Here is a 14,283-nt window from a genome sequence, read left to right as displayed (position 1 = left end):
ATATATATTATATATATATATATAATATATATATATATATATATATATATATATATATATATATATATATAATATATATATATATATTATATATATATATATATATATATATTATATATATATATATATATATATTTATATATATATATATATATATTTATATATATATATATATATATAATATATATATATATATATATATATATATATATAATATATATATATATATATATAATATTATATATATAATATATATATATATATATATATATATATATATATATATATATATATTTATATATATATATATATATATATATATATATATAAATATATATATATATATATATATATATATATATGCTTGTGTGTATGTGTCTATGTTTGTCCCCCGCCCCCAACCATCGTTTGACAACTGATGCTGGTGTGTTTAGGTCCCCATAACTTGGCAGTTTGGCAAAAGTAGCCGATAGAGTGAGTACTAGACTTCCAAAGAATAAGTCCTGGGGTCGATTTGCTTGACTAAAGGTGGTGCTCCAGCATGGCCACAATCAAATGACTGGAACAAGTGAGAGAGTAAAGAGTATATATATATATATATGTATATGTATATATATATATCACTTTTACACTTTTACTTGTTTCAGTCTTTTGACTGCGGCCATGCTGGAGCACCGCCTTTAGTCGAAGAAATCGACCCCAGGACTTATTCTTTGGAAGCCTAGTACTTATTCTATCGGTCTCTTTTGCCGAACCACTAAGTTACGGGGACATAAACACACCAGCATCGGTTGTCAAGCGATGTTGGGGGGACAAACACAGACATACAAACACACACACACACATACACATATACATATATATACACATATACGACGGGCTTCTTTCAGTTTCCGTCTACCAAATCCACTCACAAGGCATTGGTCGGCCCGAGGCTATAGTAGAAGGCACTTGCCCAAGATGCCACGCAGTGGGACTGATGTAGTTAAAAAAAGGGAACATTATTTTTAACTACACTCTTGAAATGGTTGGCATTAGGAAGGACGGCCAGCTGTAGAAACATTGCCCGATGAGATTGGAGCCTGATGCAGCCACTGGCTTTCCAGACCTCAGTCAAACTGTCCAACCCATGCCAGCATGGAAAACAGATGTTAAATGATGATGACGTTCAAACACACACACACACACATTTATGTATATGTATATATATATGTGTATATATATATATATATATATATATATATATATATATATATATATATATATATATATATAAAGTTCCTTAGAAAGGAGGTCAAATGTCAGATTTGAAAAAGGAGTATGAGGGAGAATTGCTTTTAACTAGGACTAGAAACTAAGTTGAAGAATTGGCCCTCTAACAGTTCATCATAGTTCTGCAATGTTGTGTGTATGTGTGTGTATACATATATTTTAGGTTTATTATCTGAAAATGACATAATGTTATAAATGACGAACCATACAAAAGGAATTAATAGGAAAACAAAGAAAGGCAAGAGTTTTGAAATCAAATGCTAAGAATAATGAACATTTTCGTAGAAATTTGCTAAGTGATATAATGGTTATTCATTAGCAAGTATATATATCAGTAATCAATAACATAGACAGCCATGTTGATGGCTACACCAAATAAATGATGTTAGCTGTACAATAAAGTGTTGATTTGTATTGTTTGGTTGCCAATAATAAACAAATGCAAAAATTAAGAGACAATATTATTCATAATCAACATATAACTGTCAAGACTTTCCACAATGCATCTCCTTAACACTCCTTCATCCCTCTGCCTACAACACCATTTCTCCAGCTGTTATAGTTATAATAGAGCAGAAATATGTGGTGCATTGATGTACTCAAGAAGACCCTACTCACCACAACAGAACTGAGATCCTAAAATCAAGGTGTCACATAAAAAGCACTGGTGATGGCACCACATGAATAACACTGGTGATGGTGCCACATAAAAAGCACACAGTACACTTTGTAAAGTGGTAGGCATTAGGAAGAACATGCAGCAGTAGAAACCAAGCCAAAACTGACTATCTGCTGCAATGCCTGACCTTGTCAGTTCTTGTCAAGCCGTCCAACACATGCCAGCAAGGATAACATACATTAAATGCTGATGATGATGTTAATGAGAATTGCATATATTTCGTGTCCTCTTCTGTATTACTAATTATCTCTTTCCTTGGGCCAACTTCTCATTACTTAACCAGCATTCTCAATAACATCTCAAACCACTTTATTTTCAACTGAACACTCTCTCATATCTGCCAACAATGTCGCCCACCTTTCTCTTTTTTTTTGTCACTCACTGTATCCACTTCTTTGTGCCACTGACCTCTGTCTCTCTGTCATACTGTACACCTCTCTCTCATCACCATACTTCATATCAATGTTTGTAGTTTTCTATTTTTTTTACACTCTCTGGCTGAAGACAATGAGGTGGGGTCTATGGGCTGGGCAACCTTCTGGTGAGATTGATGCTATAAATGCTTCGCTTAAACCACTGCAAGTCAACAGTTGCAAGAAACACATGAGCAGGAGGAGAGATCTAGAAGTCAAAACATATGGGAATGAGGGACTGAGCATAACTGTTAGTGAGGAGCTTGAAAAGTTGAACACAACATAGCTGTTGACCAGTAAATGGAGTGTGTGTGTGTCTCTGGTGGACTATGCCAATCAGTCAGGGTTTACACAGTTGTGTGTGCATGCACATACATGTTTTTGTATATATACTTGTGCTGGCATTTTTTTTATTAATGGAATATTGTGCCTTCTTTGCTTTTTATGCAAAATGTTAAATTTAGCCCAAACTTCCTGGTATGTACGCATTTGTGTACTTCTGTTTGTATATCTTATTTCTTTATTGCCCATAAGGGGCTACACACAGAGGGGATAAACAAGGACAGACAAAGGGATTAAGTCGATTATATCGATCCCAGTGCGTAACTGGTACTTAATTTATCGACCCCGAAAGGATGAAAGACAAAGTCGACCTCGGCGGAATTTGAACTCAGAACATAACGGCAGACGAAATACCACTAAGCATTTTGCCCGGCGTGCTAAGGTTTCTGCCAGCTCACCGCCTTTCTGTTTGTATACCTGTATACCATTTCCCTGTCATTCTAATCTGCTTCTCTCACTAAAATTCCTCTATTTTCTCCACTCCCTGATCCCTATCACCAGTTTCACTCTCTTAGGTTTTCCTCTTTCCATACCTTTACATCTCTCTCTAATCTGAGATTATATATCCTTCAGAATCAGTTATTTGTTTTTAAGTTGTTATTTTTCACGAACCAAGGCTCTGCCCATGCCCAAACTGTTACAGCTCTTATCTTTCTCTCAGTATAAAACCTATTCCACTGCCTGACTTGTATAAATTATGAGTGATTCGTTAATAGAATTCAAATAATACTATCTGCAACAGTATGTATTTATAAACTATATAACAATGTTGGAGGACCCCATGTACCTTAAGTGATGAAATAAACACCTCCCATACCTTATTTCTTAATTACTGCTACAAACGGAGCCACATAATTATCTTCTAGTCCCACCTGATGCTGATAGATATTGCTTTCAAAATTAAAAATATTTATTTCTTAACACTGGCAACTGGCTTCGGTGTTGCTGCTGTATGCAATACAGCTCTAATGCTATTATCCTTGAATGCAATATCAAAATCCTCCATGGTATACTCACTTGCCAATTGCTTGCGTAAATACTGTGAAATAAAACTAAGACATGTCCATCATGATACACATCTTGCAAAAATGAACAATAGTTTATCTCTCAACACTGAGCAAACGTCTATGCTTAATTCTTCAGTGAAATGCCTTAGAGATGAAGTTTAACCTTGACAGATGAAGATCAGCAGCTGAAGGAAGTAATAACACAGGAATATTTATCATGATAAATGAAAGTAAAACAGACTGGACAAATAATAAAGAAGAAAATGGGGGTGGGGTGGGGGTGGAGAGAACGTGTGTGTGTGTGGGGGGGGGCAGAGATGAATTCATACTCACAAGTAATTGAAATTATCATCTACCGTGTAATGGAGACAACATATTTTGTTTGTCTCCTGTTGTGTATGAAAGAAAGGTAGAATTATTCTCTCGGAGCACTCACCTGCTGGCAACGTCTGTTGCTATGATGATACGCACTTGACTAGATTTGAACTTGGCCAGGGCAGCCAATCTATTTCTCTGAGACATCATTGAATGAAGCACCACGCAGTCAATGCCTATCTCATTAAAAATCATTCCGATTATTTGACAATATCTGTAAGAGAGAAAGGTAATGAATAAATAACGATTCCTAACTTTGGCATAGAGCCACACAATTTAAAGTGGGGTGACAATGGGGCAGAGTGTAGTCAATTAAAGCAATTCCAATTCTTGTTTGTTTTGTTTTTCCATAAATCAAATTGTGGAAAATAGAGTTAATGGTTATGCATTTCCTATAGGCTAATGATGATAATTCTCCAGTGGATCAACTACTAGTTTCCTGCACATTTTTGACATTAAGAGTAACAAGGAAGTATTTGAAACTCAGTGTTGAACAAATATCACAAAGGACTTTGCTTAAAGAGCACCAGTTTTTCAGTTTTCTTGATATTCTTTACGTCTTTTATTGATGAGCATTGAAAGATATAATGCCCATACAATCATGATGAACCTTCAAACCATTTCTGTCACACAAATTTCACTCTTAAAAACAGTAGTCAAATCTTGGCTATAGAGAAGACGCTTGCTTAGGTACTGCTTAGTGGAAGTGAATCTAGACTTCAACCACATGATTACAAAGTGAACTTTATTTATTATACAGCCATATCCAATTGAGTGGTGTTTGAATTGATATTAAATAGACAGAAATGAATGGATGATGAAAACTTAAGTCAAAAGAAAATATTTGGAATGGTGAACCAAGCAATGCAGTACAAAACGTTTCTTGGCCCCAAAACTGGAAAATATGATCAATATATCTTTTGCAGATTTCAAACCATTTTGGCACAGTTGCTCGCCTGATTCACTTGTGTTTATCAATCACTATCAAACTGCAAAGTCACTCCAAAAGTCACCAGCATTTTCTTTGTTCATAGTAATTAGAAATATAATCAATCAAGCTAACACTGAACACACTGGACTCAATTAATAGCTACCTCTAACAAGTAGTTGATTGTTGTGTTTAAGTTCTTCATCACCCAATACTTTAATACTTCAGTCTTAAAACACTATAACCAACACAAACTCTTTCTGAATTTGAATTAATTCTTGATTCTACTGAATAAAGTTTGTAAATGTTCTTGTGATCTTTCAGTGTTGTTCATAAAACTAACTAAATCTGTCTGGAAGGGCTCTACCATCACACCTCCTCTTTCCACTATAAACCCTGACATAACTAATCAGGAGACAAACATTAGTTGTTGTTAGAACCACACATCGTTCTAAATAGCAAATACAAAAATATTAGTAAGTAGCACGTAGACCAAATGTCCAGCATCATTTAGGGAAGTGACCTTTTTTTAACAAAATACAAAAATGCAAATTTGTGAACTCTGTGAAAGAAACGAATAGATAAATTTTACAGTTAGATGCTGGCAGGTTGACAACAAACCACTCCAGTAAATGAGATACAGAGGAATATTTTGCTGCAAGAGCTGATGTGAGATAAAGATGATCGATTGCTAAAATGTTGACTGGGATGTAGAAGACATGTTCTGCTACTTAGGTGGCATAATAAAGTTGTGGGGGAAAAATCAAAGAACTGTTAGCATTGCTGTAGAAAAATGATTTTCCTGTTTCTGGAAAGGGCAGATTAAATAGAACATGCATAAGGCACATGGTAGATACATATGGTTGTTAAATAAACTTAACAGATCTGTTGTATCAATAAAGTTGAGCATAGTCAGCTGTAACAGCAATATCTATTTAGAGTTATGGTGGAAAACAAGAAAGTTAGTAACAGCTGTTGTGTGATACTTTCAATACTGAAGACATTACTTTTGTAGTGATGGCAGTAATTCGGTGAGAGTGATGCAGTTAAAGTTCAATTAAATTCTTAATGGGCAGTTATTACTTGGAAGGGAAATATAAGCATTGACTAGTTCTAGGAAGGAGAAGAGTACAAACCAACAAGACTTTTGTTAGAAGGGCAAAGACAAATGGGATAAGTGTATATAATACAGAGATAGGTAAAATGCTAGTAATGAACAAAAGAGTGCGATGTGTTGGTGAGTGAAGCAAGTGGGCTTCTTCTTGCATTGGACAAGGGTTATTGGTTATGGTTTAGGTCCAGACCAGCTCTGATCAAACAAACCTATGATTAAAGTTGTTCAAGCCTTTAAAAGGTCAGTTAGCATGTTTATTAGGGACAGCATTTTCTCCTTTACTCTTCTCTATTTCAGATGGTAAGATGTGAGTTCAGGAAGATTTAGTTACTATTTCTAGCAGATTGAGAGACAGCACACAGATCTTTCTCATTAGCTCCAATGGTGCATTTAGTAACATATATATATATGTTACCAGAATTACACGTGGCTTAGTGGTTAGGATATTTGGCTCACAATCATAAGGTCATGAGTTCAATTCCTAGGGGCATATGCATCCTTGAGCAAGACACTTTATTTCACATTGTTCCAGTTCATGTAGCTGGCAAAATACAGCTGTACCTGTATTTCAAAGGGCCACCCTTGTCACATTCTCTGTCATACTGAATCTCCTTGAGGACTATGTTAAGGCAATGTGAGTCTATGGAGTACTCAGCCACCTGCACATTCCGTTGACCAGATCAACGGGAACCCTTTTCATCGTAACTGCCAGAGTGCCAGATATAATCCAGAATTATTATTGTGCACAGGAGGTCTATTATCCCAAAGTTTGAAGAGCAATATCAGGCAGAGTATATTTTTATTCTGTATAAAGTTAATGACCATTCAAGGCTGAAATAATTTTCACTTCTAAAGACAAAAGCCCAACTTGTGTGACAAAGTCTCACCTGTATAATAATCATAAAAGATTGTCAAAGATTGTGCATTTACAATTTGCTTGGAATCTGTTGATCTAATAACATTACATTTATGGATAGAAAGATGCAGGGGCTGTTGTTGTTTAGCCCTAGGTCAAATCCATGTGAGCAATCAAAATGATCAAAGGCATTCTAGTCGTGACCATTGCGTTCCTTTTTATTTTCATGCATTGAATCACAGTTGCGGTCGCTGCTGGTGCCATGTAAATAGCACCTACCTGAGAATCGTAGCTGTGGTTGTTGTTGGTGTCATGTAAAGGGCACCCATGCCTGTGGCATGTAAAAACACCCATTATACTCCTGGAGTTGTTGGCATTAGGAAGGGCATCCAGCTGTAGAAACCATGCCAAATCAGACTGGAACCTGGTGTAGCTCTCTGACTCATCAGCTCCAGTCAAACCATCTAACCCATGCCAGCATGGAGAGTGGACGCTAGATGATGATGATGATGATGATGATGCATTAGTGAGGACTAAGATGGATCAATGTAATTTGAGGAAGATTTGACTGCTATTTGTATCAGGTCAGACAACCACATAGAAGATTCCTCATTAGCTGCTGGGTACATTTAGGTTATGTATAACTGTCTCAGATCTGATACAAGAAAAAGCTGTAGTGATATTGTCAGTAAATGATGTAATGTGCGGTAGAATATTATGTCTGGAAGAATACAGCGATTCTGTCATGTTTCCAGCCGGAGGATATATGTCTGTTTGTTCTAACCCATCAAACTGAGATGAGCTACATTTGTTTTTTTTCAAAGAACTATCAATAACAAGTGAGATCTTAACATGAAAAAGTGATAACTAACAAAAACTCACTAAATTCGATTAGAATTTCTGAGATGAAGAATTGTCATTATTTGGACTACAGCGCCCTCATCTCAATTGCTAAAGTCACTGAGATACAGTAATTGTACCCTCTGGCTTTTTTCACAGAGTCTGTTATATTTGGTAATGTTCTCAAAACTTCAAATAGAGCCCATAATGAAATAGAAGAGATAGTTAGTCCATATTTAGTTGTCAATTCAAAGTTTAATCTCCTATTAGTTATTCTGCTGCTTGTAATATTGCATAGTTGCATTCATGGCTGTGTAGTAAGGAGTCTGCTACACAACTACATGGTTTTAAATTCAGTCTCACTGTGTGGCACCTTGGACAAGTGTCTTCGGTAGACAAAAACTGAAATATATATATATATACATACGATTGACCGTTGACCGAACACTATTCAATTTTTTTTTCTCCGTGTTTTTCTCCTTGTCTCCGTATTCTTTCTGTTGAAGAGCGTAGCTCGAAACGTTAAAGACTTTCTGTATTCCCGAGCGTCATACTAATACATCCTTTTGTTATTTACACCACCTGTCCTCGTCTGTTGTTTTTTCGTACATTCTCCCATATATATATATATATATATATATATATATATATATATATATATATATATATATAGATAGATAGATAGATAGATAGATAGCTATACACACACACACACGGGTGTCAGTGTGTGTGTTTCTGCGTTGGTCCTCAATGTCTTAACAACCAGTGCTGCTTTGTTTTCATCCCTACAATTTACCAGTTCAGCAAAAGAGACTTATAGGATGAGTATCAGAATAAAAAAGTAAATAGATAAAAACAAGTACTGGGGTTGATTTGTTTGACTAAAACTCATTGAGACAGTGCTCCATCAAGGCCACAATCCAAGGAGTAAAACAAGTGGAAAAAAAAAAAAATAATAATAGACAGTCATTCCATTCGAACCAAAGAATATAATATCTGACTGACTTAGGGATTGAACTCTCATCCATTACCTGAGCTACTACACTTAAATCTTATATTGATCATCTCATTATCCTACAGGACAATGGGACAGTGAATATAAGCATTAATTGAACTAATGTGGACTAAAGAGAAATAGCAAAGTGACTAACAATAAAATAGTAAAAACCACCGACTTCAATGCAAGAACTAATGAGAACTAGTGAGATCTCACATGAACTTGTGGAACCCAAGAACTAATGGGAACTAATGAGAACGGATATAAGCGAAAGGTCACCTAATGTATAAATTCTTGCTTCAATAAATATGCAACGTTTGATGAGTATCTCACTGCAACCAGCAGCAAAATTAATTAGGTATTAAATAAATGCACAAAATACATTCAACAGCCTCACCCAAGCCATAATGCATAGGAGGAACTATAATTTCTATGTCCTGGGCTACAAGTGCAAAATATTAGCAATCCCAGTAAACAGCACATCAGAAGAACAGAGATGTAATAAGAATGCTAGTAATATCAGTTACTGCAAAGGCAGTGAGCTAGCAGAATTATTAGTACGCCGGGCAAAATGCTTGGTTGTATTTCATCTGTCTTTACATGCCAGGTTCAAATACCACTGAGGTCAACTTTACCTTTCATCCTTTCAGGGTTGATAAAATCAGTAACAGTTGAGCGCTGGGGTTGATACAACCGACTAACCTGCTCCACCGAAATTGCTGGCCTTGTGCCAAAATTTGAAACCAATATTGTTTTTCACAAGTTCAACATTCAGGGGAAAGGAATACTGAGGTTTCATTTTAATGAAGCTCAGAAGAAATTAATAGAATTAATAGAAATAACTCACTCAATTTTGGAATCCTTCTGTCCTTCAGTTGTTCTTATATAAAGATGGATAAATGGATGGATGCATCCAAGGGTGTGTCTATGTCTTTATCTTTTACTTGTTTCAGTCATTAGACTATGGTCATGCTGGAGCACTGCCTTGAACAATTTTAGTTAAAAGAATCAACTCCAGAACTTACATTTTTTAAAGCCTGGTACTTATTCTATTAGTTTCTTTTGGCTGAACCACTAAGTTATGGGTATGTAGACACACCAACTGTAAAGCAGTGGTGGGGGACAAACACTTACACAAAAACAGGTATATATATATACACACACACACACACATATATATATTTATATATATATATATATATATATATATATATATATATATATGTACGACAGGTTTCTTTCAGTTTCTATCAACTAAATCTACTCACAAGGTTTCGGTCAGCCCAATGCTAGAGTAGAAGACTTTTGCCCAATGTGCAATGCAGTGGGACTGAACCTAGAACCATGTGGTTGGGAAGCAAATTTCTTACCACACAGCCATGCCTGTGCTTATAAAACAGATGTTTAAAAATAATACCTAATAATATTTTATTGCTTTCTGTTTACCATAATAGATTTTTATAAAAATGCCAGCTTTCTTCACACACAAACACACACACACACATTTATATTCACCATCAATTTGGATTGATACAAAGTAGTATTCCAATAAAAATTTTAATTCATTGTCATCTTAATATTCCAGACATTTCAATGAGTTGCACTCATTCTCAAGTGAAGTCACTTAACTTTAGTTTTGATAAGAAGCTAACAAAATTATATTGCTCAGCCTAGTCTTGACTAGCTTCTGGTGTGTATAAGCAAGTATGTTCATATACATTACATGTAGAATTAAGTAGGCTTCACTGTGAGAAGAACATACTCCTCCATTACTGTTCTGACCGCGTCTACAGAATTCATATTTTTTCCATCCAAATGATTTTGAAGACTGCGGAATAAATGATAATCACACAGAGCAATGTCTGGCAAATATGGTGGGTGGGACACTGTTCCCCATTTAGAATGCTCCAGCCTTTGGAATGTCATCCTTGCTGTATGTGGTCGAGCATTATACTGATGGAAGAACACCTTTTGTCTTGAAACCAAGGATGGTCGTTTTCCTTCTAGTGCTTGCTCAAGCTGCTTGCAGTAGTTCTCCTTTATGTTTTGGTTTGGGTTTAAAAGTTCAAAGTGGAGTAAACCTTTCATATCTCATCAAACAGATAACAACACCTTATGTGGGTGAAGACCTTCTTTAGCTTGGGGTACCAGTGTTTCTCCTTTCCCTAACTGTCTTCGGTGCTTGACATTTTGATAGAGAACTTATTTGGCCCCCAGTCACTATTCGGCCCCCAAAAAAGGTTCATTCGTGAGATATGACAGCAAAGAAGAGCACACATTCACTCTCTGCATGTGATTAGACTTGGAAAGTTTGTGAGGAACCCATTGACCCAAGTTGCTGACTTTTCCGATAGCACACAAGTGTCGATGAATGGTTGAATGAATAATATTTTCTTTTGTAACTATCAACATACCAACCATTTGCTTGAGGCTTGTTTTATTGCTATCTTTTGAGAGGGATTTCCAGTAATAAGACAAAAAAGCATTTTTCAGTCAATAATTTTATCCAGTTATTCCCATCATCCTATCCTTACATTAACCAAGTATATGAAAATAATACAAAAATGCTAACCTTTATGATTCAATATTATGAACAGAAGTTATCTAAGGGTAATAATTTTACTCAAATAATCAAAGGATCTAACACAAGAAATAGCCAACAAGCATTCAAAGTTAACCTTCAACCACGTGCAAGTTAATATGATCATTAACGTTCTTGTTATTAACCCTTTAACATTTACACAGGCCACATCCAACCTAAATATTTTATTTGTTTTATGTTCAAATCAGCTAGCTCTGACTTTTTACATCTATCCTACAATGTCATTCTAAAAATAAACAACCAGATCGTTGAGATCTTGAAGCTATGAGACAATGCACGATTAATTTAAAACAATATGAATAAATGAGCATTACATTTAAGAAAGTAATTTGAATGTTAAAGGGTTAAACATTATTATCAATATATATTATCATTAACATTCTTATAATCATGATTAGGAAAATCCCTAATACTTCAGAGTTTTCCAAAACCAATCTCAATTTCAAATGTTTCAATGGTCTTAACTGTCATCTCAGTAAACAGGTGTAATCTAAACATTCACGTATTTCCTAATCCTCTCAGAAAGAAATATTTCCAGCAGAAGGTTGATTAATATGCAGATTGTTTAAAGGAGAACAGGATGTTGCTGTAAGAAACCAACATTGGATGTAGGCAATTAAGAGTGTTTCTGTTTACATTGTTTTTACACTAGTGGATATGGAGTAGCTTTGAAATGATCTCATCTGTTTTGAACACAGTTCATAAGACAGTAGTGCTGTATGCCCATTTAAAGAGATAATAAAATATATATCGTATATATTCAATTCATGGGCTTAGACTTAGAAACAAATAAGTACATAAAATATCTGATATTAATACTTAATCCATAAGGCTATAAAGCGCTCATAAATTTAAGATGAATTATAGAAAACAATGTGCATGAGTTGATCGCTGATTCTTTGTGTTGGGTAAGTTCGATAACTGGACAAGAGTGTGTGTTTAAAAAGCTGAGAGAGATGATGTTAGCTGATAAGTCACCCAATGTTTCAAGGACAAGTGCTATCAGTTCTGTGTTATGGGGTACCTATAAACACGTCAAAATTGAATAAAGTCATCATCATTATCATCATCATCACCATCATCATTTAACATCCTCCTTCCGTGCTGGCATGGGTTGGACAGTTTGACAGGATTTGGCCAAGCAGAAGACTGCACCATACTTCAGTGTCTGTTTTGGCATGATTTCTATGGCTGGATGCCCTTCCTAATACCAACCACCTCAAAGAATGAGCTAATAAAATAAATTGCTCAACCACAGCAAAACTTGAACTCACAATTTTCTGATTCAAAGTCAGAGGCCTTACCCATGAATAAAAAATAAAAAATTAGTAACAAGCAACGACAGTAGTTTAATGAATGTGATAAATTGTTTAGCATTTTAATAATACAAAGAGAAAATGGTTTGATTCTACTCTAGAGATGAGTGCTGAACTATCACTGTGAGACTGAAATGTTAAGCCAAAATGATTACATTGCACATAACATATCATTCACTGAGTTAATTTCCTGATTAACAACCTTCTCTTGACCCTTGACTCGTGGGTAGAGTGAAAACTTAGGCTCACACGACAGGACTAGTCCAAGATATGGCAATAAAATCATCCAGGCAAAAGAACAGGCTTGATGTGGAGAGCTTTTTTAAAAAGAACATTTAAATATAAAGGAAATGATCCTGGCTCTCACATAATATTTTAATAATTGATGGAAACACATGCACCAATCTTAATCTCATGATGATCAGTTTAATGAGAACAACTTTTATAAGTTGCCACTTTGGCTGTTCTGAGAAAATAAACTACAATTCAGTCATATTTTGCAATGGAAGCATAGAGAAACCCGGTGACAATAACAGGGACAGAAAACAAAACCATTTGAAGATGGTTGATGACTTTACCTACTTAGGAAATAACATTGCTTCAACAGAAAAGGATGTCCAAGTAAGGACTGCAAAAGGATGGAATGTCTTAGACTCAAAATTATATGAAAGTCCTCCCTTCCTGATAACTCGAAGAGGTGTTTCTTCAAAGAAGCTGTTGAATAAGTTTTTCTCTGTGGCACTTCAGCATGGACACTGAACAAGAAACTTGACAGTATATACACAAGAAAGCAGTTCTTAATCCTTCTTAGCAGCAACATTCTACAGAGCAAACAAGTGCATGGTAGTCTTCCTACTACCGCCTTTGTAATGGGAGAAAGATCATGTTATGCAGGACACTGCTGGAGAAAGAAAGATGAAATATCTAGCAATGTCCTTCACTGGAAGACACTCGATATTAAATTGAGGATAAGAAGACTGCTATGGAAGATAAGGACATCTGTCATGGAAGAGTTGAAATGGTTTGGGCAAGTCACCTGACCAGAAATACAGACAGTAAATAAATACAGTGAATGCGCAAGGACTGGACAAGAAAGACTAAGATAGGGACGTATGGCATTCAATCTGCTAAGACTGAATAGCATACATCTTGAATACTAAGATGGTATCTAACGATGATGATGATGAGTTGGAGGTGAATTCACATGATTCAATAATATGAGATGCAGTTAATTAGAAGACGAAACAACATTCTATTGCCACCAGGATCGGAGAGTGGGGGGGGGGGGAGGTGACCATGCTGGAATGGTAGTGGGTTGGAACTCCATACTCATCTGCCTAATACAAACTATGGATGCAAAGAGCATGCAAGCTGAAAAAGAAGTGGGATTTCCTATATAATAGATGGAATAACCGACAGCAGGTCTAACCAAGAAATGGAGTCTTCTGTATATAGTTCATAACTTCTGTAATCAGCAGTGAAAAGTGGTTGTAACAAAAATGTAGTAGCCAGAAGGAGGGAGTGGAAGAAGTTCAGGGAATT

At 35.6% G+C, this 14,283-nt stretch overlaps 1 protein-coding gene across 1 annotated transcript in view; it reads right to left on the bottom strand.

Annotated features, from left to right (window-relative positions):
* The window catches only part of LOC106878420 (putative ATP-dependent RNA helicase DDX49), a 652,269-nt gene that overhangs the window by 151,199 nt on the left and 486,787 nt on the right, over nucleotides 1-14,283 (bottom strand). Inside the window, exon 7 of the mRNA XM_052976052.2 lies at nucleotides 4,150-4,302. Coding sequence (XP_052832012.2) covers nucleotides 4,150-4,302 — 153 coding nt within the window. The remainder of the gene's footprint in view (nucleotides 1-4,149; nucleotides 4,303-14,283) is intronic.

This window comes from Octopus bimaculoides, chromosome 2 (assembly GCF_046866305.1).
Source record: "Octopus bimaculoides isolate indiv1 chromosome 2, ASM4686630v1, whole genome shotgun sequence".
Classification (NCBI taxonomy): domain Eukaryota; kingdom Metazoa; phylum Mollusca; class Cephalopoda; order Octopoda; family Octopodidae; genus Octopus; species Octopus bimaculoides.
The sequence above is the reverse complement of the archived record's forward strand: the minus strand, read 5'-3'. Positions and strand labels throughout refer to the sequence as shown.